This window comes from Oncorhynchus masou, chromosome 29 (assembly GCF_036934945.1).
Source record: "Oncorhynchus masou masou isolate Uvic2021 chromosome 29, UVic_Omas_1.1, whole genome shotgun sequence".
Taxonomy (NCBI): domain Eukaryota; kingdom Metazoa; phylum Chordata; class Actinopteri; order Salmoniformes; family Salmonidae; genus Oncorhynchus; species Oncorhynchus masou.
The window spans coordinates 38,554,830-38,581,764 of record NC_088240.1 but is presented as its reverse complement, the minus strand read 5'-3'; the positions used below and the strand labels follow the sequence as shown (position 1 = coordinate 38,581,764).

Genomic DNA, 26,935 nt, shown 5'->3' with positions numbered 1-26,935 from the left:
GCAAGATTTCTGGCTCTCACAGACCTGTAACCTCTTCTTTAAGAGGCTCCTCTGTCCTCCACTCGTTACCTGTATTAATGGCACCTTATTTAGTCAAATGCAGATGGGAGGGATGGAGTTAAATTTCAGGGATGAAAATAATAGGTTTACTCAGGTTAGTGACCCATATACACCACTCATAAAAATTATGACTTTACACAACCATATCAACCATATATAAGATGCTTGGAGGCATCTTTATCATCTCTACACAACCTTTTAAGTGCTGAAACCCAACCCCAGTCTGCCCTTGCCCTGAGGGCCGAACAGGAACCAGAGCCTTGGCGGGGTCTTGCGGGATCTGGTGTTCCCTCCTCTTTTATGAAGGAGTAGGGAGAGGCTCAGAGGCTCACAGACACACTGTGCCTCCGGATGGCTATCATTGTTGCTATTGCTGCTACACACTCTGGGAACTAACTAGAACCTTCCATCACTGCTGTTCTTCTCTCGCTACCTGCACAACCTCAGCATTTTGGAACATTGCACTTAGTGGGGCACAAGCATACCTGGATCTGCAGAACGCAAAAAAAGGGTTTTGGATTGTGAGTCTACAAGTTTTGCTCAGTAAAAGGACAATCTGCCTATATGCATGTTAAAAATATATAATAGAGGGAGGGTGTGTGATTTCAAAAATTATAAAAATGGGGGAGGGAGAAATTAACAAATCTTATGGTTTCAGATGAAAAACTAGTGCAGTAGATTAATCTGAGGACTTGTTGTGCGCTAATCTTGTGCACAAATATCATGTTTCATATACTCTACATTGTTGACCAATCATGACGTCGTCATCGAACATGAAGTCATCTTGTAGATTGTTCTTTAAATAAATAACAATTCCAAACATTATTATTGCAGGAGGGACAATGATGTTCCCTACAGTGACATGGCTCCTGTTTGTAGCAGGCCTGTTGGGTGTCTGGTCTCAGGACTACTATGAGGAGAGAACAATGAACAAGAGACCCAGAGGCAGGGGGGCCCAGCTGCGAGCTGCAGCAGCAGCCACTGCACCTGACGGGCAAAAACATAATAGACAAGGTATGAGAAAAGACATACGCTTTTTAATAGTACAGTTGCTCATTGCAAAAGTTGCTAATTTCAGACGGTGCTTAAACAGTGAGATCACAGATGTCTTATAATGTCGCATTTCTGTGACCATAATTCATCAATCCAATAGAAATCAGATTCCAGCTAAACAAGAGGTTGCGCATACATCATAAAAGTGTTTACATTTGGTTAACACAGGTACAGACAGTAGATAGATATCTATCTTATCAGTGGATGTCCTGTGGTATACTGTACCTGCTATATTCCCAAGGTGTTGATATCCTACGGCATTTTTTAGAACATATGAACATGATTTAGCTTGGTGTTTCTGCCCTCGTGAGCGATGTAATATAAAGATAAAGGGTTTATTTCAGATAGGGTTTTTGGCTTCATAGACATTTTCACTTGACTGTCAAGACTTTGAATGATTGCATTTCCAAGTCATTTAAAAATGAGACAAGATAGAGAACAGTCTTTAGTTGAAGTGCACCTACAGGTAACTGCAAAAATAAAGGAAACACCAACATAACGTGTCTTAGTAGGGCTTTGGGCCACCACAAGCCGCCAGAACAGCTTCAATACGCCTTCGCATAAATTCTATAAGTGTCCGGAACTCTATTGGAACGGTGCGTCACTATTTGTCTATGATAAATTCCATAATATGATGTTTTGTTGATGGTGGTGGAAGACGCTGTCTCAGACGACACTCCAGAATCTCCCAAAACTGTTCAATTGGGTTGAAATCTGGTGACCTATTTATTATATATATTTATTTATTTTTATATATATATACACACACACACACACTTTAAACCCCCTATGCTCATTTGAGACTCTTTCAAAGTCACTGAAAGTCTTCCTCTAGTCATGGTAGTCAAAATAATGGGCAACTGGGCATTTTTATACATGACCCTAAGCATGATGGGATGTTGATTGCTTAATTAACTCAGGAACCACACCTGTGTGGAAGCACCTGCTTTCAATATATTTTGTATCCCTCGTTTACTCAAGTGTTTCCTTTATTTTGTCAGTTACCTGTACGTAAGTACTTCATAACACATTCATAACCCACAATGACATTTTTTAATAGAATGGCCTCTTGTCGTAATTGTGTGTCTAACAGCTCTGCACATAAACACAGCCATTTTAGATGAGGACTGCGGTCTGGAGCTTTCCTTTCTGCTTGACAGCTCTGAGAGTGCCAAGGAGAACCATGAGCAGGAGAAGCACTTTGCCCTGGATGTGGTGGACAAGCTCCAGGCTGTCCGTCTGCAGACCGGGCGCAGTCTCAGCTGGAAGGTGGCCCTGCTGCAGTACAGCAGTCACGTCATCATCGAGCAGACCTTTCAGCAGTGGAGAGGCACTGACAACTTCAAGTCCCACATCACCCCCATTTTATACATCGGTCACGGCACCTACACCACCTACGCGATCACCAACATGACTAAGATGTACCTGGAGGAGTCCAGCCCAGGCAGCATCAAGGTGGCCGTCCTACTCAGTGACGGCATCTCCCACCCCAGGAACCCAGACATCTTTTCAGCTGCCGCCGACGCCAAGAACCAGGGGGTGAAGTTCTTCACGGTGGGCATCACCCGTGCAGCCAATGAGCCAGCCAACGTGGCCCAGCTCCGTCTGCTGGCCAGCTCTCCTGCTTCCCGATACCTCCACAATCTACAGGATACTGATATTGTGGAGAAAGTCCTCACGGAAATTGTGAGTATGATCTGCCTTGCATATATAGAAATATGCACACACAAAAAGGACAGCAAATCCTCTCAAAACCCGCACACCAACAACTCCCGAGAGAGACAGAGAGAGAGCATGAGAGAGAGTGAGCAATAGAGGGAGAGGGAGGAAGTGGAGATGACAAGAGAAAGCAATATAGGGAGAGAAAGAGAGAATGTGGGATGCAGCGCCTGCTCGGGGTGGCCATCGAACAGCAGCAAAGGCACTACTTGGATTCTATTTTGAGTCACTGCTTAAGTTGAGGTCAGTGCTTCTCTCTGGGTGCATCCCAAATGGCACCCTATTAGCCACATAGTGTGCTACCTTTGACTAGAGCCCCATGGGCCCTGGTCACAAGGAGTCAACGAGGAGGGACAGCCTCTGGCAGAGCAGCATGTTAATTAGACAGAAGAGGTGGAAAATGAGAAGGAGGAGAGGAATGATGAAGGGGAGGGAGGGCTCAGAAACACAATATTGGGTGTAATAATGATGCAATGATACAGTTGTGATTTAGATGTAATCAAAGTTGAATTAGGGATATCTTGGATATTGTAACCAAAATCCTCTCAGGAAGGTTTTCTAAAGAAGGATAAAGGCTGGATGGAGCCTGAATGACTGACATTCCACAATTTGTAGCTATACAAATGCAAAATAATAAATGGCTATCGATGACAGCCATGGATTTTGTATTTTTTGTTCAGCTGCCTTACATTTTTTCAATAGTCCTTACCATCTGCATGTTATGAGTGCATATCCCATGGGCTTTACTTTGAATCTGCTATGCCACAAGGTTTTTTGTCCCAATAAGGGTAAACAGAGCCTCTTGTGGATGGATATGAGTGGAAGCAGACATGTTCTTTCAGTGATACTTTCAGTGATATTCTTAGCCTTCTTTTTTATCATTACGTGGTTTACATTTGGCTCGTGGGTATTACAATGGAATGTCTACTCATTGATTTCTTTCAAGTGGCAACATAGCAAAACAGAGCTTGGCACGAAACCATCATTCAGATAACTCCCCACAGTCACTTGTACTCACACAGCAGGCTTTCAGAGTCTAGATGAGAGGATTAGAGGTTTAAATGGTGTGTGACAAGGGGAGTCAGAAATATGATACAATATGCTAGAGTTTACAAGTCCTGTCTTTTTAATCTATATTGAACAAAAATATAAACACGTAAAGTGTTGGTCCTATGTTTCGTGAGCTGAATTAAAAGATCCCAGAAATATTCCATATGCACTATAAGCTTCTCTTAAATTTTGTTTACATCCCTGTTAGTGAGCATTTCTCCATTGCCAAGATAATCCATCCACCAGACAGGTTTGCATATCAAGAAGCTGATTAAAGAGCATCATCATTACACATGTGCACCTTGTGCTGGAGACAATAGAAGGCCACTCAAATGTGCATCTTTTTCACACAACTCAATGCCACAGATGTCTCAAGTTTTGAGGGAGTGTGCAATTGGCATGCTGACTTCAGGAATGTCGACCAGAGCTGTTGCCAGATAATTTATTGTTTATTTCTCTACCATAAGCTGCCTCCAACGTCATTTTAGAAAATTTGGCAGTATGTCTAACCGGCCTCACAATCGCAGACCACGTGTAATCACACCAGCCCAGGACCTCCACATCCAGCTTCTTCACCTGCGGGATCATCTGAAACCAGCCACCAGGACAGCTGATGAAACTGAGGAGTATTTCTGTCTGTAATAAAGCCCCTTTGTGGGGAAAAACTCATTCTGATTGGCTGGACCTGGTTCCCAAGTGGGTGGACCAATGCCCTCCCAGGCCCATCCATGGCTGCGCCCCTGCCCAGTCATATGAAATCCATAAATTAGGGCCTAATGAATTTATTTCAATTGTCTGATTTCCTTATATGAACTGTAACTCAGTAAAATTGTTGAAATGATTACATGTTGTGTTTATATTTTTGTTCAGTATAGTTGGAAATGTATATGATTTCTGTATGTATGAATGTTTTGGATGGTGTATGATTGTCTCTAATGGTTGTCACTGTTTTATTTCTCTCTACCCAGACTGACCTGGCTGACAAGGGGGTAGGTAATATTACATTTTGATGCAATTGAAATGCTATCCTCATTCAACCAATACATAATTAAGTTCAGGGACACTGCATTGTCATGTCGATTCTGAAACCTTATCCTGCCTTTTTGAAGTGTCCCCTGGCCCAACGATGTGCCTGTGAGAAGGGCGAGAGAGGGCTCAGTGGTCCAACTGTAAGTACTTTCACTGTCCTTTCCAAACACTCTCCAATCACAAAACACAGAAAGTTGTTTGTTCCTGAAGTGCTGAATGTTGTAAAGAGGAAGCTAACATAGTTCTGATATCAGAGGTAATTGCTAGTCGAGGCACCCCCTGTGCACAGAGCAAGCTGTCTTTCTTACTTCTGAAAATACTCCAAATGCTGCAGGACAAAATAGATTGAGAAAAACAATGAATACTTCCAATAAACCTCAGTTGCTGATTTGCGTTGCCTGTCCCGGCAAGTTATTGGACGTTTCCCTTCCCACATAAGATGTCCCCCATGGAAACCAGGGGCATCCTATGAAGGCCTTTACTCCCAATAAAAACAGGAACTTTTGCCATCGTAAATAACACATACTAGCTCCATTGTCAGCTAGTCAGAGATGGAGAATGTTGGAGAGGGCTTAAACTGTGACACTAGGTGCGTGAACTTCCACATCATCGGACCAGACTAGAGGCCGCTCTCTGGATGGATGACAGCCATGTTAATGTCAGGGTCCTCAGAGTCTGACAGTCTTGTGCTGACAGACAGTTGCATGGTCATTAACCAGGGGCTTTCTCTACAGAGAGATTCCTTACATTTTTACACTGAGACTTAAAGGCTCTCATAATTACTCTCTTCAGTTTAACGGCCACAAACCGACGATAAGCTGCGAATGGCAACCACCACACGCTGTCCAGGTGCCTGACCTCTCACCTTTTGGTCAAGCAACAACATGTCCATCCTTGACATACACACACAAACACAAAGCCACCCCCCTTGTGACCTCAGGTCCTTTTACCACCTGCAATGACCGAACAACGCTGACGCCCTCAGGGAAACTATGCTTCACTTTCACTTTTCCCTACTTCTGTAGCAAGATATGGTTAATCTTTCATTATACAACGGGTGGGTCTAATCCTGAATGCTGATTGGTTAAAATCTCATTCCAGCCGGTGTCTATTCCACAAATTGACCCGGCTAAATCTATGACGTTAAAATGCCTATTTAATGTTCCATCTGACTGCGCAATTCACTGTCCCATAAGCCCAGCCAAGCAACTTATAAACTTGATCTCCACAATAAAAAGCATCTAGACATTATCTCACATTTCTTTTAGACGAACATTTAGTTTTCAACATTGGAGATTTGTATAAACCTTGCTGTCTGTTTCACCAACATTTGCAGCATTGTTTCAATATTCAAATCTCCTGCTGTCCCATAGTAATGAACGTGTCGGGACAAGACAGAAAGGCAGACAGCGTTTCTCAGCCAGTCAAAATCACTATTTAGCTAGAATAATTTTTATAGATATATACAAAAACATTATTATTTTTTAAAAAGTACAACAAAAAATACAGCTAATTTGCAGTCTTTCCAGCTTCAATCTGAAGTGAATGTGTTACAGGTACGTTAGCTGTGTTGTTGGCTAGCTCCTCTGAACGACAGTGTCCTGACGAGTGAGCACATTTTCTATGCCAGGCGAAATCGCATCTCATCAGCTTATTGTTATGGATTTATCCAAATAAATGTCACTAGAAAACAGCTTAAGCAAATGCAGCTACTTTGCTGTTATTCTGGCTGCACTGTTTGACATGACTGTAAGTTACCCATAGTTGGCTAGCTAGCAAGCAAGGGATAAGAAAATTGCCAGCCAGTATGGCAATGGAACATTTAGAATGAATGACTGAACAACTGGGTCGCGTCTCTAGATACAGAACAAAAAGACTGATCGACTGGATCGCATCCATAGATACAGAACAAAAAGACTGAACGACTAGGTTGCATCTCTAGCAACCCTAGATTTGTGTCAGGACCACATCTTGTGGAAGAATGAAATAGTATGAAGAAATTAATCAAAAGAACATTTTTATTAAAATGTAAATATGTTGGTAACCCGTTGTATTAAAGTGACACACGTGCCAATATATCCTCCAAACACCATCTTCTTGGGTATTATCACTTAACTGACTCGCTGCAGATAATTTGCAATGGATAGTGGCCTTCCGTCAAACATGTTTTGCTTTAAAGTGAGTTAAATGAATCTCATGTTGTTCCTTCATTCCACAGGGGAAGAAGGGTCGCCCAGGAGATGATGGAGCCCCTGGTCTTAAAGGATCGAAGGTCTTTGATTTGTTATGATTCTGTTGAATTATTTTGTTGATGAACATACCTGTTGTGTTCCTGATGTCTCCCTAAGATGCAATATACAGCACATTTCCACTTACCTTGCTTGTATAGACATATATTCCTGTGTAAATAATACAGATGCCCTGTTCTCCTTTCCTTTTAGGGAGAGGGAGGACTAAGTGGACTTCCAGGTCGGGACGGAGGAGAGGTGAGTGATACACTTAAACACAAGTTTTTTAAATGACATTTTCAATGACATTTGCATTTACATTTGCAGATATCCAGACATCTATAGATACAAATGTAGGATCTTAATTTGATCACCCTGTTGGAGGAGAAATGTCCTGCAATGCATCACATTTAAAATGTGTAGTGTATATGAGGTTTAAAAAGGTTTCTGAAGTTTGTACAGTAATATTCCCTTACGAAAGATGTATCAACCGTTGCAAAAATGTAAAAAAAAAAATAATCAGCATAACAATTCACATTTCCTGTTGCTGCGGCAACCTAGCTCAAATTAACATAATATAGCTAGCTGAATGTTGACTAAGCATTTATCAATGTACACTCAGTATACAAAACATTAAGAACTCCTGCTCTTTCCATGACATAGACTGACCAGGTGAATCCAGTTGAAAGCTATGAACCCTTATTGATGTCACTTGTTAAATATATTTCAATCAGTGTAAATGAAGGGGAGGAGACAGGTTAAAGAAGGATTTTTAAGCCTTGAGACAATTGAGACATGGATTGTGTATGTGTGCCATTCAGAGGGTGAATGGGCAAGACAAAAGATTGAAGTGCCTTTGAACGGGGTATGGTTGTACGTGCCAGGCGCACCGGGTTTGTGTCAAGAACTGCGACGCTGCTGGATTTTTCACGCTTAACAGTTTCCCGTGTTTATCAAGGATGGTCCACAACCCAAAGGACATCTACCCAACTTCACACAACTATGGGAAGCATTGGAGTCAACATGGGCTAGCATCCCTGTGGAACGTTTTCAACACCTTGTAGAGTCTGTGTCCTGACAAATTGAAGCTGTTCTGAGGGCAAATGGGTGGGGTGCAACTCAATATCAGGAAGGTGTTCCTAGTCTTTGGTATACTCAGTGTCTGTACGACTGTTGCTCACGTTCTAACCTATTATACTGTGTTTATTTGCAGGGAAAACCTGGTTACAAAGGAGAGATGGTATGTCATTCAAGTTGCCATTAATATTTCTGTTATTTTGAAGCTACAGTACATTCATTTCATATGACGTATTGCTTTCGATTTCCATTACACAGGGTGAGAGGGGCGAGTGTGGCATTCCAGGAATCAAAGGAGACAGGGTATGTATGAATAATCAAATTTGTCTGCTCCCTGTGCCATGTTTTTGTTCTATTGGTCGTATTACAGGCTGATTTATACAGTACCTTTCTTTACTGTTTCATTGACTGTCCACTCCCAGGGTCCTGAGGGTCCAATGGGCCCCAGAGGTGTCAGAGGCCTCCAGGTGGGTAGACAACAGCAACATGCACCTTGAAAATTCACATATTCAGATCAAAAGCGTTATCCTTTTGTGAAACTCCTTTATAAGCACGTACATACTTACTCCGTGCTCCCTTCCCTTCCCCTCCCACACACATACACAATGTAGTTGATAATGGCTGTAATCAACCTGGATTGGATTCAGGAGTAGACAGAACAGAGTGAATGTAAATCCGGTACACTCCAAATAGTACGATATGTTATGTTGGGTATGATTTGGTATGTATTAATTTGTGGATGTCCATTTCGTATGCTTTGTTAAGAAAATAATTAGAACATTTGCAAAATGTATGATATGTTACGAATTCCAATTTGTTGTCACTAACGTTAGCTAAGTGGCTAGGTGTCTAATGCTAATGTTAGCGAGGTAGCTAACGTTAGCTAGACTAAGGGTTAGGGGTTAGGTTTAAATTTTTCAGGTTAGGGGGAAGGGTTAGCTAACATGCTAAGTAGTTGCAAAGTAGCTAAAAAAATAGTAAGTAGATGTTAAAACGCTAAAGTTGAGTTGCTAGACGTTCGCGTTATACGCCTCCATGTCCACCCTTCCACTTGACCAACCACCCTACTTTTGTTTTTGCCTTAAGTAACCTTCTGTGTAATGTAATCATACCAAACATAACATACAGTATCATACTGATTTGAGTGTCCCGGATTTACCCGTACTATGTTACGTCTAGTCTATGTGACCAGGCTGCTGTAAACTCTTTTGCTCTTCCCAGTAATTTAGCATCAGTATCTAGGTAACCTTCACTTTATATCTAGATGTAAATGGTGTCCTCCAGCACAGTAGCAGCAGCACATGTACCCTTGTTAAGGAGTGTTCTTTGTTCCTCCCCAGGGTTTACCCGGACCACAGGGTGACATGGGACCTGAGGGCCCTCAAGGAAAGAAGGTTAGTAAAGAAGACACTTCATACTTAACTCATCACACACATCTGCTGTCACCTGTACTCTTCCTTTTACTAGAACTTTAAAAGACAGATTCCTGTCACCCATTCTCCTACCTGGGAGTCGAGGGACATGTGTCAACCCTAAAAGGAACCTATGGAAGATATTGGCCCAGTGCCATTGTGCCTTCACCTTCATTAGTTCAGCAGCGTGGGGATTAATGTTCGTTTTCACAACCATATACAGGTTTAGTTAATGGCAGGGGTCCTGTTTCTAAATATACACTAGGAACTGCCTAGAGCATTGTCAACTTCCTTACCAGTCCTTTATAGGGATTGTCAAGGCACTTAATAACAGCTATGAAAAGTAAAATGTTCTCTCTCCATGTGAGAACATGCAGGTGTCTGTTGGAAAGAGATAATATGAACAAAAGGGTAAACACTTAGAATGTCAAAGATATATGTTTTGCTCCCATAATATGAGTAGGTTATACTGTATGTGTTGAGTGTATGTATTGAGGTTTCTGGCAGATGAGATCTTAGCAGCAGAGTGGATAGGTCACATCATTTGCTGACAAGAAGTGACTTATCTCTTACTAATTGAATCAGCACCACCATCAAATACCATGTTTCAAAAGTGGATGAATTATGGAGTATCAATGTTTAAAGTCTACCCTGTTATTAGGAATATGTTTTAAGTATGTTAGGTGTTGAGCATTTAAAAGAGCAGGTTGATGTTTATTGTCATGATTCTTGTCCTGGAGGCAGAACTGATCGATTTTCACTAAATGGGCCAGCTGCAAAGTCAAAATTGGCTATTTTGTAAAAATGTATGAAAACAAAAATGTGCTGTTTGGTCTTCATTTAAGGTTAGGGTTAGGCATTAAGGTTAGCAATGTGTTTGGAGTTAGGGTTAGGTTTAAAATTGTATGACTTTGTGGCTGTGCTGTGCCAGCTAGGGATCATTCTGCAGAGCTGCCAGAAAGATTAATGACGGAAAATGCAAACCTGCTTTAAGAGGTCAAATGCGATTTTCCGTTGGTATGGAGATATGCAATGAAAATGGTGAGATATCTTTTTAAGTGGTTATCTCAGCTTTCTTCTTGACAGGCTCCACGTCTTCGCTATTTCTCATTTAGGATTAAATATATCCTAAGTCATGAGTGAAGCTCATAATTACTGCAAACTCTGCAGTGAACCATTGCCTCCAGTAAAACAGCTCTTCATTGTTTTGAGACTGTGTGTTTTTGACTACTTTGAGTCGGAAACTCAACTGACAAAATGCCTGGCCTTAGGATGTGTCCTGACTTGTTTTAATTTGTAGGGGCCAAATAGTTGCCCACTTTTCCATGTACAGTTCAGTTCAGACAATAGCTCATCCACCAGTACTGTTTTCACCACATTTCAACCAGAGTTGTAAACATTGAAATTAAGGTAAAAGTTCCACTTAAATAAATTGACTTAACCTAACTAACAGGTTGTTACATCAATCTAATTTCAACATAGTCATCAGAACTATGTATATGTTGAAAATTATTGAGTGGTTTAAATTGTACAATTTTAGATTTGATTAGAAATATTTTATTTGACATCGTTTCAAATGTTGATAGTAAAATGGCATGTTTAAATCAGTGGCGTAGTTTCAACATCATGCAATCAACCTAAATAAAGAGGTATATTGAAATATAACATAAAGCCATAGTCCAACAATTTCTACCTGAGCAGTGATTCCTACTGGTATACGAGGGCTAATACACTTCAATGATAATAAGTCCACCATCCAGATACCTACCTCTGTACCCTGCTTAGCAATCAAGCAGTGTTCGTTTCCTCTGAGCTATCATTTCAACACATTTAGACATTGATTCCAGACTCATTTGCGTAGACTACCTAAATAACATTGAATAGTTGAAAGTCATTCGGAGTGAGGTTTGCGTTTATGTAGGCTCCATTGCCCAAATGATTTGCCAAACAAAGTACACCATAATTTCATGTAGCTAGATATACTATCATTCATCCATGGTTGATTGGATCTTTGAAAGTTTAGAAGTAGTTACCGTTAACCCTATAAATAGGATGCCAAATTCATGATATTAATAATACTGTACAGTTTTACCTTTGGATATTGTCCTGTATATGCAGGATGGTTGGTTGATTTAAAATGTAATCTACAAGTTATTAATACAGTATGTTGGATTCACGTCTTCATCTCAACCAAACATTTAAGAATATGACTAAATCAAATCAAACTTTATTTGAAGTGTATTCAAAGTTTGATTTGATTTAGTGCTATTCTTTAACTTAGATATTTGGTTGAGATGGAAACGAAAATCCAACATTTCAATCATTAATTGATTGAAACCTAATAGCAATATTTGAAGGAGAGATTATTCTGCTTGCATAGTCTATATACTGTATATTATGAATAACATATTGTATATATACAAGACAATATCCAAAGATAAAAGCTTATTATTAATATCGTTTTTATATAGTCTTATGGTAACTACTTGTAAAGATCCAATTAACCATGGACGAATGATAGTATACCTAGCTTCAAGTTGTAATTATCCTTTGGGAAATTAGATGTCAATGTAGCCTACATAAACCCAACCTCACTTCGAATTTACTTTCACATAAATGTGTAAGAAAAGTTAGTTACTTTCAACAATTCAATGTTATTTAGGAAGTCTACGCAAACGAGTACGGAAACTGATTAATGTCTAAATGGGTTGAGATTATAGCTCAGCTGAATCGAACACAGCTTGTTTCCACAGTCAAGCAGGGTAAGTAGAGGTAGGCATATGGATGGTAGACTTCTCACTGAAGTGCATTACGCCTCATATACCAGTAGGAGTCAACGTTGTTCAGGTTAGCTTCACATTTTATTTCAATATACGGGGTCCGGAATTGTCACCCTTGATAAAGATTAGCAACTATAACTGTATAAAATAATTCAAATAGTGAGCTACAATATATTGCATGCTCAAAGGATTGGGAAATTATAATATTTTATACTAATACAATTACTCAGATAAATATATTTTGTTAAACAAGTAATTTTTTCCCCTCAAAGGTAGGGGTCAAAATTATTGACACCTCTAAAGATTCTTATAAATAAAGTAGTCAAAAGTTTAGTATTTGGTCCCATTTTCCCAGCACACAATGCCTACATCAAGCTTGTGACTCTACACACTTGTTGGATACATTTGCAGTTCGTTTTGGTTGGGTTTCAGATTAGTTTGTTCCCATTAGAAATTAATGGTGTATAATCTATAGTCATTTTGGAGTCACTTTTATTGTAAATAAGAATATATAATATGTTTCAAAATACTTCTGCATTAATGTGGATGCTACCATGATTATGTGAATGAATTGTGGATAATGATGAGTGGGAAAGTTACATAGGGTCAAATATCATACCTCCAACCATTATCAATAACAGGGAATGATAGCATGTCTTAGGTGTATGATCTTTGACCCTTTGTATCTTTCTCACACATTCAGGATTATCCATTATCATGGTAGCATCCACATTAATGTACAAGTGTTAAAAAACATATTATATTCTAATTTACAATAAAAGTGACTCCAAAATAAAAAATAATAATACATTACTTACCATTCATTTTTATTTAATTTCTATTTATTTATTCATATTTTTTTGCTCAATCTGATTGGATGGGCCTGGCTCCAAAGTGGAAGGCGTGGCCCTCTTCTTTTTCAACATTGAACAAGGTCAAATAAAATATGTCTAATCAAATATGAAATCCAACATCATTTCCACCACCTAATATATTGAATAAAGAATGAAAAATATGAGTTTTCTTTATTTTCAACTCAATTTCAAAGTATACATAGTTCTGATGATTATACTGAAATTAGATTGATGTAGCAACCTGTTAGTCAGGTTAAGCAAATGTATTTAAGTTGAACTTTTACCTTAATTTCAATGTTTACAACTCTGGTGGGTGAGCTATTGTCTGAACTGCACTGTACATGGAAAGGTGGGCAACTTTTTGGCCCCTACAAATTTTTACAAATCTGGTTGGAATTAGATGAAAACAGTACTAGAATATTTACTTTTTTGTCTTTTCCACGTTGATTCCACGTCACAATACATTGACAAATTACATTAAATTACTGTTGATTCAACCAGTAATTACCTTCGAGATCAGAAGTTCTGTTATGAGCTTTTTCTCATCAACTTCAAAAATAGTCTATGTGCAAGTATTTTCTGAGCAATACTAGGCTTTGTTTATAAGTCAAATTTAGGAAGAATATAATTGATATTATATCAATATATACAGTTCAAGTTGGAGGTTTACATACACCTTAGCCAAATACCTTTAAACTGAGTTTTTCACAATTCCTGACATTTAATCCTAGTAAAGATTATCTGTTATAGGTCAGTTAGGATCATCACTTTATTTTAAGAATGTGAAATGTCAGAATAATAGTAGAGATAATTATTTATTTCAGCTTTTATTTCTTTCATCACATTCCCAGTGGGTCAGAAGTTTACACACACTCAATTAGTATTTGGTAGCATTGCCTTTAAATGGTTTAACTTGGGTCAAACTTTTTGGGTAGTCTTCCACAAGCTACCCACAATACGTTGGGTGAATTTTTACCCATTCCTCCTGACAGAGCTGGTGTAACTGAGTCAGGTTTGTAGGCCTCCTTGCTCACACACGCTTTTTCAGTTCTGTCCACAAATCTTCTATGGGATTAAGGTCAGGGCTTTGTGATGATCACTCCAATACCTTGACTTTGTTGTCCTTAAGCCATTTTGCCACAATTTTGGAAGTATGCTTGGGGTCATTGTCTATTTGGAAGACCCATTTGCGACCAAGCTTTAACTTCCTGACTGATGTCTTGAGATGTTGCTTCAATATATCCACATAATTTTCCTGTCTCATGTAGACCACCAACTGACTCGAATGATGTCAATTAATTGTAAACTTCCGACTTCAACTGTATCTGAGTAAGATCAAAGGGCAATGTTTCTGTGGGATGTCAATTAAAATTCATCTGAATGTAAATGTAAAACAACTGGATGTTTAAAGGTTGTCTGATCTGCGTAGACAGAATTCGAGCTTTGGACTGCCCTTTTGCTGTAACCATGGACTGTACAAATGAATGATCAAAGCCATCGATCATGTGACACCATTCATGTCTATGTGAAGATAAAATAACGCATTGAAACCAAATTAAGTCGGTTAAGATGGTGTCACATGGCGACATGCCAGTTTGAGCTACATCAGGAAGTCACTTTACAGGCTAGCTCAGTGTTGCCCCCTCTAATTGAGTAACTCAATCGGAAGGCCGACCTTAGTACTGCAGACTGCCATTAGCAACTAAATTATCCTTATAACTTATTTTGTTTGCGATTTTCAAATAATCGGTTCAAGGACATTAGAAGCATTAGAAGTATTAGATGCAATTATTGGTGTCGTGGTTGTCTTCAATAACCCACTCCCTTGTTCTTTAGAGTGGGTCTGTGTTATGCTGCTAACTTTGTTTGTTGCTAACTTTTCTGTGTCTCTCGTGTTGGTTATCATAGGGTGACCGCGGTCTAACTGGGCCGCCCGGAATTCAGGGAGAAACTGGTATTGGACTTCCTGGACCAAAGGTACGTTTTTTTCTATTATTGCTTTTGTCTATCTAATTCATTGTTTTATGTTAACTCTTCCATCTCGCCACGTCTTCTTTCTAGGGTGATCTGGGATTCCAGGGAAGACTCGGCCCCCCTGGTCCGCCAGGGCTTGGTGAACATGGCCAGCCAGTGAGTGGACAGAAACTCTACTAGCATTTTATTGTAGCATACTGCATTACGTAGTTTGGTTTCATTGACAACCAGACTGATTTTGTTTCAACTTTGAGTAATACTGTATATCACAGTAGGAAATGTGAGCTGGGATGACAACTTCAAAGACAGTGTCATCTGACCCAATGTTGGAAAAATAAATATGCTGATTTATTTTACAGGGGCCTCAAGGGCCACAAGGTGTTCAAGGGGAGAAAGGACCCCATGGCGAGGGGCTTCCTGGACCAAAGGTATGAATACAATAGAGGAATTATCTGGGTACAGCTGGAATTAAATCAAATCCTATTTGTCACAGTACGACAGGTGTAGACCTTACTGTGAAATGCTTACTTAACACCCTTAACCAACAATGTCATTTTAAGAAAATAGAGTTAAGAAAATTTTACAAAATTAACTAAAGTAAAAACATTTTTCTAAGTAACACAATAAAATAACAATAATGAGGCTATATACAGGGGTACCGGTACCGAGTCAATATGCGGGGTACAGGTTAGTCGAGGTAATTTCTACATGTAGGTAGGGGCAAAATGACTATGCATAGATAATAAACAGCGACTAGCATCAGTGTAAAAAAAGGTGGGGGGGGGGGGGTAAATGCAAATACTCCGGGTGGCCATTTGATGAATTGTTCAGCAGTCTTATGGCTTGTGGGAAGAAGCTGTTTAATGAACCTTTTGGTCCTAGACTTGCGGTAGCAGAGAGAACAGTCTATGACTTGGGTGACAGGAGTCTTTGACAATTTTTGGGGCATTCCTCTGACACCGCCTGGTATATAATGTAGGTCCTGGATGGCAGTACGCTTGGCCCCATCATTAAGTTCTGCCGACACAACAGTGGTAGGCCTGATCACTGACTGATGAGAAAGCCTATAGGGAAGAGGTCAGAGACCTGACCGGGTGGTGCCAGAATAACAACCTATCCCTCAACGTAACCAAGACTAAGGAGATGATTGTGGACTACAGGAAAAGGAGTACCGAGCACGTCCCCATTCTCATCGACGGGGCTGTAGTGGAGCAGGTTGAGAGCTTCAAATTCCTTGGTGTCCACGTCAACAACAAAAGAGACTGGTCCAAACACACCAAGACAGTCGTGAAGAATGCATGACAAAGCCTATTCCCCCTCATGAAACTAAAAAGATTTGGCATGGGTCCTGAGATCCTCAAAAGGTTGCATCACTGCCTGGTATGCCAATTGCTCGGCCTCCGACAGCAAGGCACTTCAGAGGGTAGTGTGTACGGCCCAGTACATCACTGGGGCAAAGCTGCCTGCCATCCAGGACCTCTACACCAGGCGGTGTCAGAGGAAGGCCCTGAAAATAGTCAAAGACCCCAGCCACCCCAGTCATAGACTGCTCTCTCTACTACCGCATGGCAAGCGGTACTGAAGTGCCAAGTCTAGGACAAAAAGGCTTCTCAACAGTTTTTACCCCCAAGTCATAAGACTCCTGAACAGGTAACCAAATGGTTACCCGGACTATTTGCATTGTGTGCCCCCCCCCCTACCCCTCTTTTATGCTGCTGCTACTCTCTGTTTATCTTATATGCATAGTCACTTTAACTATACATTCATGTACATACTACCTCAATTGGCTCCCGCACATTGGCTAACCGGGCTATCTGCATTGTGTCTCACCACCCGCCAACCCCTCTTTTTACGCTACTGCTACTCTCTGTTCATCATATATGCATAATCACTTTAACCAGACCCACATGTACATACTACCTCAATAAGCCTGACTAACCAGTGTCTGTATATAGCTTTTCTAATCTTATTTTCAAATGTCTTTTTACTGTTGTTTTATTTCTTTACTTACCTACACACACGCATACCTTTTTTTTCCTCACTATTGGTTAGAGCCTGTAAGTAAGCATTTCACTGTAAGGTCTACTACACCTGTTGTATTCGGCGCACGTGACAAATAAACTTTGATTTGATTTGAGATTAGTGTCCCGCTCCTTGAAAGAGGCAGCTCTAACCTTTAGCTCGGTTGCGGATGTTGCCTGTAATCCATGCCTGCTGGTTGGGATATGTACTTACGGTCACTGTGGGGATACGATTCCATTGTTTCCAGTGATATTTGTGTTAGCACACAGCATCTTTTCTGGGATTACCGGTAGCAACAATTCTGGAAGCAACATTAAAGCAAAATAATTTTGCTTTAATACAATAATAGCAGAAACGGACGTAAACCTGCTATTAAAAAGATGGCTTCTCAACCTCTTGATTCTACCAGTACCTGGTCTGTTGTAGATGCCCATCTGTTAGGCCATATTTGACATTGGAAACAGACAAGTCATTACATACACATGAAAGCACAGCTCTCACTGGATTTCAGAGAGAAGAAATGTGTAATCTGACAGATTCTTCACTTGTTTATTCTTCAACACATTGGCTGCAACTGTCAAAGTCAGACTCTGCCCTTCTCCAAAGCAGTCTACTCAAAGCTCAAGTGCTCAATCAAGTGTTACCATTCATGTTGCTGTGCATGAGCAAACCCTATAAAAACAATGTCATTACTCCATGTCACAACTTGTGGAGTGACATACAGTGTATTCAGAAAGTATTCAGACCCCTTCCCTTTTCCACATTTTGTTACGTTACAGCCTTATTATAAAATGTATTAAATGATTTTTCATTCTACACAATACACAATAATGATAAAGCAAAAATAGTTTTTTAGAAACAGAAATACCTTATTTACATAAGTGTTCAGACCCTTTGCTATGAAACTGAGTTCAGGTGCATCCTGTTTCCATTGATCATCCTTGATGTTTTTACAACTTGATTGGAGTCCACCTGTGGTAAATTAAATTGATTGGACATGATTTGGAAAGGCACACACCTGTTTATACCGTAAGGTCTCACAGTTGACAGTGCATGTCTGAGCAAAAACCAAGCCATGAGGTTCGAAGGAATTGTCTGTAGAGCTCCGAGAGGATTGTGTTGAGGAACAGATCTGGGGAAGGGTACCAGAAAATGTCTGCTGCATTGAAAGTCCCCAAGAACAAAGTGGCCTCCATCATTCTTAAATGGAAGAAGTTTGGAACCACCAAGACTCTTCCTAGAGCTGGCCGCCCGGCAAACAGTTGGACAGTTGGGGGAGAAGGGCCTTGGTCAGGGAGGTGACCAAGAACCCGAAGGTAACTCTGACAGAGCTCCAGAGTTCCTCTGTGGAGATGGGAGAACCTTCCAGAAGGACAACCATCGCTGCAGCACTCCACCAATCAGGCCTTTATGATAGAGTGACCAGACAGAAGCCACTCCTCAGTAAAAGGCTCATGACAGCCTGCTTGGAGTTTGCCAAAAGGCACCTAAAGGACTCTCAGACCATGAGAAACAAGAGTCTCTGGTCTGATGAAACCAAGATTGAACTCTTTGGCCTGAATGCAAAGCATCGCCTCTGAAGAAAACCTGGCACCATCCCTAAGGTGAAGCATGGTGGTGGCAGCATCATGTTGTGGGGATCTTTTTCAGCGGCAAGGACTGGGAGACTAGTCAGGATTAAGGGAAAGATGAACGGTGCAAAGTACAGAGTTCCTTGATAATAAACCTGCTAAGGACCTCAGACTAGGGTGAAGGTTCACCTTCAAATAGGACAACAAGCACACAGCCAAGACAACACAGGAGTGGCTTCGGGACAAGTCTCTGAATGAGCTTGAGTGGCCCAGCCAGAGCCCAGACTTGAACCTGATCTAACAGAACTGGAGAGACCTGAAAATATCTGTGCAGCACATTGCAGCGGCACTTCCCATCCAACCTGACAGAATAGGGGAAACTCCCCAGATTGTTTATTTTACCAGGCAAGTCAGTTAAGAATTAATTCTTATTTTCAAATACGGTCTAGGAACAGTAGGTTAACTATACCTTGTCAGCTCGGGGGTTTGAACTTGCAACCTTCCGGTTACTAGTCCAATGCTCTAACCACTAGGCTACCCTGACGCCCCATATACAGGTGTGCCAAGCTTGTTGAGTAAAGGGTACCAGAAAATGTACCAAGAAGACTCAAAGCTGTAATTACTGCCAAAAGTGCTTCAACAAAGTACTAGGGTCTGAATACTTTTGAAAATGTGATTTTTATTTTTTTATTTTCAGAAATTTGCAAAAACCTTTGGCTTTGTCATCGTGGGATAGATGGGGGGGGGGACATTTTAATCCAGTTTAGAATAAGGCTGTAAAATAACAAAATGAGGAAAAAGTCAAGGAGTCTGAATACATTCCGAATGCACCGTTTACAATATTTTATATGTGGACTGTTCAAACATTACATACACATGGAGAGGGCCTGGATTTACATGAGATTTAAGAATGGCAAGCAAGCACAAAATGGAACACATGAAAACATGACAGCACTTGGAGTTCATCATGGGTTTCATTTTAGTTATATTGTCATCATAACATCTAGAGACATGAGCATTAACACATATGTATGTGTAGTAAAGTTTTTCCTAATTCAAGTCAGAACCTGAAAGCAAATTACATAATGGCACTGTTGAGAGTTTGAGTGGTTGATGCACATACATTTGGTAGTAGGCAGATCCTGAAAAACGAGGGTAAACACAAAAAATGTCCTGAGGCAACCAAACATTGGCACTTATGGGAAAGTACCTCACCCCATAAAGGGTCAGGGCAGATCTATAGGATGGGCCAACCCCCACAACAACTAATATGTTATTGTCTGTGTCTGCATTTCATTATTTTCTGTTTAGTTTGAGAAGGGCAAGCAACACTCATCGGAGGGATAACAAACAGATTCCAACATGAATTAAACATTTGGGAATAACATAACTACACTCACATTGGACCATGTCATACTACTCACAAGACAGAGACATGTGCTAACTTAACCCGCCCAGTCCTTACTACGCTATTGACTGAGAACAATGAGGATAGTTCTGTGAATGTGTGAGCCAGGGGGAGCTGGATGTGTGACTGGGAGAGAAGGGTGATGACTTGTCTTTGTTTTGCAGGGAGACCGGGGGCTGGACGGACCGAGGGGGCCGAGAGGACAGACGGGTGCAGGAATCAAAGGAGAAAAGGTGGGCTGTGAATACGCCAGTAATGAATGCCATCCACGCAAACATGTCATGTCTACCCAACAAAATACCTAGTGAAGTGCATAAACAAGCCTGAATGTCCTAGTCAGCAGGTGTCTCCTTGGAAAACTCCACTGAGAAAGAAGGGCCAGCTGGGAGGGTGTTAAATCTCTAGTTACTGTGGAAAAGTTCAAAGTTGAAGGTGGTATTATTTTTGCACCACCTGTTGTAGGATTCAATAAACAACCATGTTATGATGTTAGAAGCAAAGGTTTTCAAGCACATTTATTGGTGGTTACAGAATTTAGCCCTCTGGAGTCAGACACAAGATGTGTACTGCACATCGCATTTCAGGAAGGCACTCATGCAGATACTCAACCCCCTTGGCATTTTTCCTACTTTGTTGTCTTACAACCTGGAATTAAAATAGATTTTTGTGGGGTTTGTATCATTTGATTTATACAACGAGCCTACCACTTTGAAGATGCAAAATATTTTTTCTTGTGAAACAAACAAGAAATAAGACAAATAAACAGAACCTGAGCGTGAATAACTATTCACCCCCCACAGAGTTAATACTTTGTAGAGCCACCTTTTTTAGCAATTACAGCTGCAAGTCTCTTGGGATATGTCTCTATAAGCACATCTAGCCACTGGGACCCATTCTTCAAGGCAAAACTGCTCCAGCTCCTTCAAGTTGGATGAGTTCTGCTGATGTTCTTTCATCATACCACAGATTCTCAATTGGATTGAGGTCTGGGCTTTGACTAGGCCATTCCAATACATTTAAATGTTTCCCCTTAAACCACTGAAATGTTGCTTTACCAGTATGCTTAGGGCCATTGTCCTGCTGAAAGGTGTACCTCCATCGCAGTCTCATATCTCTGGAAGACTGAAACAGGTTTCCCTCAAGAATTTCCCTGTATTTAGCGCCATCCATCATTCCTTCAATTCTGACCAGTTTCCAAGTCCCTGCCGATGGAAAAACATCCCCACAGCATGATGCTGCCACCATCATGCTTCACTGTGGGAATGGTGTTCTCGGGGTGATAAGAGTTGTCGGGTTTGCACCAGACATAGCATTTTCCTTGATGGCCAAGAAGCTCAATTTTAATCTCATCTGACCAGAGTACCTTCTTCCATATGTTTGGGGAGTCTACCACATGCCTTTTGGAGAACACCAAACGTGTTTGCTTATTATTTTCTAGAAGCAATGGCTTTTTAGTCTGGCCACTCTTCTGTAAAGCCCAGCACTGTGGAGTGTACGGTTTAAAATGGTCCTATGGACAGATACTCCATTCTCCGCTGTGGAGCTTTACAGCTCGTTCAGGGTCATCTTTGGTCTCTTTGTTGCCTCTCTGGTGAATGCCCTCCTTGCCTGGTCTGTGAGTTTTGGTGGGTGGCTCTCTCTTGGCAGGTTTGTTGTGGTGCCATATTCTTTCAATTTTTTTAATAATGGATTTAATGGTGCTCCGTGGGATGTTCAACATTTCAGATATTTTATTTATAACCCAACCCTGATCTGTACTTCTCCATAAATTTGTCCCTGACCTGTTTAGAGAGCTCCTTGGTCTTCATAGTGTCGCTTGCTTGGTGGTGTTGCAGACTCTGGGGCCATTCAGAACAGGTGTATGTATGTATATGTAAATGTAAATATATACACTGCTCAAAAAAATAAACGGAACACTTAAACAACACAATGTAACTCCAAGTCAATCACACTTCTGTGAAATCAAACTGTCCACTTAGGAAGCAATACTGATTGGCAATACATTTCACATGCTGTTGTGCAAATGGAATAGACAACAGGTGGAAATTATAGGCAATTAGAAAGACACCCCCAATAAAGGAGTGGTTCTGCAGGTGGGGACCACAGACCACTTCTCAGTTCCTATACTTCCTGGCTGATGTTTTGGTCACTTTTGAATGCTGGCGGTGCTTTCACTCTAGTGTTAACAAGAGACGGAGTCGACAACCCACACAAGTGGCTCAGGTAGTGCAGCTCATCCAGGATGGCACATCAATGCGAGCTGTGGCAAGAAGGTTTGCTGTGTCTGTCAGCGTAGTGTCCAGAGCATGGAGGCGCTACCAGGAGACAGGCCAATACATCAGGAGACGTGGAGGAGGCCGTAGGAAGGCAACACCCTAGCAGCAGGTTTGTGCAAGGAGGAGCAGGAGGAGCACTGCCAGAGCCCTGCAAAATGACCTCCAGCAGGACACAAATGTGCATGTGTCTGCTCAAACGGTCAGAAACAGACTCCATGAGGGTGGTATGAGGGCCCGACGTCCACAGGTGGGGGTTGTGCTTACAGCCCAACACCGTGCAGGACGTTTTTCATTTGCCAGAGAACACCAAGATTGGCAAATTCGCCACTGGCGCCCTGTGCTCTTCACAGATAAAAGCAGGTTCACACCGAGCACATGTGACAGACGTGACAGTCTGAGACGTTCAGCATGACCGGTTTGGCGGTGGGTCAGTCATGGTGTGGGGTGGCATTTCTTGGGGGGCCGCACAGCCCTCCATGTGCTCGCCAGAGGTAGCCTGACTGCCATTAGGTACCGAGATGAGATCTTCAGACCCCTTGTGGAGACCATATGCTGGTGCGGTTGGCCCTGGGTTCCTCCTAATGCAAGACAATGCTAGCCCTCATGTGGCTGGAGTGTGTCAGCAGTTCCTGCAAGAGGAAGGCATTGATGCTATGGACTGGCCCGCCCGTTCCCCAGACCTGAATCCAATTGAGCACATCTAGGACATCATATCTCGCTCCATACATCAATGCCACGTTGCACCACAGACTGTCCAGGAGTTGGCGGATGCTTTAGTCCAGGTCTGGGAGGAGATCCCTCAGGAGACCATCCGCCACCTCATCAGGAGCATGCCCAGGCATTGTAGGGAGGTCATACAGGCACGTGGAGGCCACACACACTACTGAGCCTCATTTTGACTTGTTTTAAGGACATTACATCAAAGATGGATTAGCCTGTAGTGTGGTTTTCCACTTTAATTTTAAGTGTGACTCCAAATCCAGACCTCCATGGGTTGATAAATTGCATTTCCATTGATAATTTTTGTGTGATTTTGTTCAACTATGTAAAGAAAAAAGTATTTAAGAAGAATATTTCATTCATTCAGATTAAGGATGTGTTATTTTAGTGTTCCCTTTATTTTTTTGAGCAGTGTATATATACATTTACATATATACATACTGAGATCATGTGACAGATTATGTGACACTTAGATTGCACACGGGTGAACTTTATTTAACTAATTATGGGACTTCTGAAGGTAATTGGTTGCACCAGATCTTATTTAGGGGCTTCATAGCAAAGTTGGTGAATACATATGCACGCAGCACTTTTCCGTTTTAAATTTTTTGATAATTTTTTGAAACAAGTTGTTTTTTTCACTTCACCAATTTGGACTATTTTGTGAATGTCCATTCCATGAAATCCAATTAAAAATCTATTTAAATTACAGGTTGTAATGAAACAAAATAGGAAAAACGCCAAGGGGGGTGAATACTTTTGCAAGGCACTGTATCCATTGGGCACACACTGGTTGAATTAACATTGTTTCCATGCCATTTCAGCAAAATGACGTTGAACCAAAGTAGAATAGACGTTAAATTGAAGTCTGAACCTAGTGGGATAGGCCAATATGCTCATAAAGGGTTAAATACCAACCTTGACCCTCAACCCATTCTATGTTTGATCTCAGGGTGAGTTCGGGCCTCCAGGTCATCCAGGACTTGTTGGACTTACAGGAGCAGGCATCCAGGGGGAGAAGGTAAGTTGAGTGGCAAAAGTAACTTACAGTTTAAGTTTAGATACACTTAGGTTGGAGTCATTAAAACTAATTTTTCAACCACTCCACAAATTTCTTGTGAACAAACTATAGTTTTGGCAAGTCAGTTAGGACATCTACTTTGTGCATGACACCGGTCATTTTTCCAACAATTGTTTACAGACAGATTATTTAACTTATTATTCACTGTATCACAATTCCAGTGGGTCAGAAATGTACATACACCAAGTTGACTGTTCCTTTAAACAGCTTGGAAAATTCTAGAAAATGATGTCATGTCTTTAGAAGCTTCTGATAGGCTAATTTACATCATTTGAGTCAATTTGAGGTGTAACTGTGGATGTATTTCAAGGCCTACCTTCAAACTCAGTGCCTCTTTGCTTGACATCATGGGAAAATCAAAAGAAATCAGCCAAGAATTCAGAAAAAAATTGCAGACCTGCACAAGTCTGGTTCATCCTTGGGAGCAATTTCCAAACGCCTGAAGGTACCACGTTCATCTGTACAAACAATAGTACCCAATTATAAACACCATGGGACCACGCAGCTATCATACCTTGTGACCTTGTGAAGATGCTGGAGGAAACCAGTACAAAAGTATTTATATCCACAGTAAAACAAGTCCTATATCGACATAACCTGAAAGGCTGCTCAGCAAGGAAGAAGCCACTGTTCCAAAACCGCCATAAAAAAAGCCAGACTATGGTTTGCAACTGCACTTCTGGACAAAGATCGTACATTTTGAAGCAATGTCCTCTGGTCTGACAAAACAAATGTTTGGCCATAATGACCATCGTTATGTTTGGAGGTAAAAGCACGGGGGTGGCAGCATCATGTTGTGGAGTTGCTTTGCTGCAGGAGGGACTGGTGCACTTCACAAAATGGATGGCATCATGAAGGAAATTGTGGATATATTGAAGCAACATCTCAAGACATCAGTCAGGAAGTTAAAGCTTGGTTGCAAATGGGTCTTCCAAGTGGACAATGACCCCAAGCATACTTCCAAAGTTGTAGCAAAATGGCTTAAGGACAACAAAGTCAAGGTATTAGAGTGGCCATCACAAAGGCCTGACCTCAATCCTATAGAAAATTTGTGGGCAGAACCTAAAAATAGTATGCGATCATATCTGACTCCGTTACACCAGTTCTGTAAGGATGAATGGGCCAAAATTCACCCAACTTATTGTGGGAAGCTTGTGGAAGGCTACCTGAAACATTTGACTCAAGTTAAACAATTTAAAGGCAATGCTAGCAAATACTAATTGAGTGTATCTAAACTTCTGTCCCACTGGGAATGTGATGAAAGAAATAAAAGCTCAAATAAATCATTCTCTCTACTATTATTCTGACATTTTACATTCTTAAAATAAAGTGGTGATCCTAACTGACCTAAAACAGGTAATTTTTACTTGGATTAAATGTCAGGAGTTTAAATGTATTTGGCTAAGGTGTATGTAAACTTCTGACTTCAACTGTAAATCTACACTTGCATGTACATCACATACAAACAGTGGCGATTTTAGCATGTACATTTTGGTGGGCCAAAACAATTGAGGGAGCCACTACACAACACAACACTAAGCAATAGATTAATTGCGCTATAACGGTAACAAACGGTGCCCACAAACTGGTCGGGCTTACGTAAAGCTGTCCCAACAGCAGAGTCCCAACAGCAGCCCCAACAACTTACCACTACTACACCTGGCTATCAATGGTGCCTTGTCTGGCAGCGACACAGTTCATTCTGACTCATTTACTGCCTTTAAAACAAATCTATCTGATATTGCTGACTTGCTTAAACAAATCTGGTTACTACTGACAATTGAGATGTACAAACTATGACATAAGTGACGACCAGAGAATAAGAGGCAAATCATAATTTCGATTAAGACATTAATGAGCGAGCTAGGACGGACCTAGTCAATATAACTATTTGTTCAGCACTTTTGAAATGTACAATGACTGAATTCAGAACCTGGGCCGTTCTTACGGTGTTGTCCCTGTACACCAAGTCAAAACCATTGGATAAATAAAGGGGGCATTTAAGCAGACAATGAAAGCTCTTACAATATTCAATGATTACATTTCTCTAAAACAGGTTATAGTCTACATGTGCACCACCAAGTCAGAACAGTAGGCAAAATTAATGAGAGGAAAATTGACCAAATTATTAGGGTGAGTCTCATGGGCTACTAACGGCTACCAACATACACTTTTTAACTCAAGAAAGCAGAAAAAGAGACCATGTTTGTATGCGGCTTTATTTTAAGTCAATGATTTGTTATTCTATTATCTTGTTTGCAAACCGATATGTGACAGGTATTAATGCCAAGATAACATGCAAAACGGGAGGGGGTGGTAAAAATGTGGGGCTCAAAACAGGTGGGACAAGACGCCACCGCACACACACACACACACACACACACACTGACATGATTGTGATTGTTATTCCTCAGGGAGTGGAGGGTCCCAGGGGTCCACCTGGCGGCAGAGGGACACAAGGAGAGGGCTTACCTGGACCTAAGGTTGGTGTTACGCCTAGATAATGTCAAATCAAATTGTATTTGTCAAATACAACAACCTTACAGTGAAATGCTTACTTACAAGCCCTTAAAAAACAATGCAGTTTTAAGAAAAATAAGTGTTAATAAAAAAATGAGTAA

At 40.9% G+C, this 26,935-nt stretch overlaps 1 protein-coding gene across 1 annotated transcript in view; it reads left to right on the top strand.

Moving 5' to 3' along the window:
* Positions 1-381: 381 nt before the first annotated feature.
* Positions 382-26,935, top strand: part of LOC135519577 (collagen alpha-1(XXVIII) chain-like) — a 38,659-nt gene continuing 12,105 nt past the window's right edge. The window contains exons 1-17 of the mRNA XM_064944812.1: positions 382-581; positions 895-1,074; positions 2,225-2,799; positions 4,851-4,871; positions 4,992-5,051; positions 7,130-7,183; positions 7,353-7,397; positions 8,353-8,379; positions 8,475-8,519; positions 8,639-8,683; positions 9,557-9,610; positions 15,171-15,239; positions 15,324-15,392; positions 15,596-15,664; positions 20,402-20,470; positions 24,186-24,254; positions 26,729-26,797. Coding sequence (XP_064800884.1) covers positions 903-1,074; positions 2,225-2,799; positions 4,851-4,871; positions 4,992-5,051; positions 7,130-7,183; positions 7,353-7,397; positions 8,353-8,379; positions 8,475-8,519; positions 8,639-8,683; positions 9,557-9,610; positions 15,171-15,239; positions 15,324-15,392; positions 15,596-15,664; positions 20,402-20,470; positions 24,186-24,254; positions 26,729-26,797 — 1,512 coding nt within the window. The 5' untranslated portion in view covers positions 382-581; positions 895-902. The remainder of the gene's footprint in view (positions 582-894; positions 1,075-2,224; positions 2,800-4,850; positions 4,872-4,991; positions 5,052-7,129; positions 7,184-7,352; positions 7,398-8,352; positions 8,380-8,474; positions 8,520-8,638; positions 8,684-9,556; positions 9,611-15,170; positions 15,240-15,323; positions 15,393-15,595; positions 15,665-20,401; positions 20,471-24,185; positions 24,255-26,728; positions 26,798-26,935) is intronic.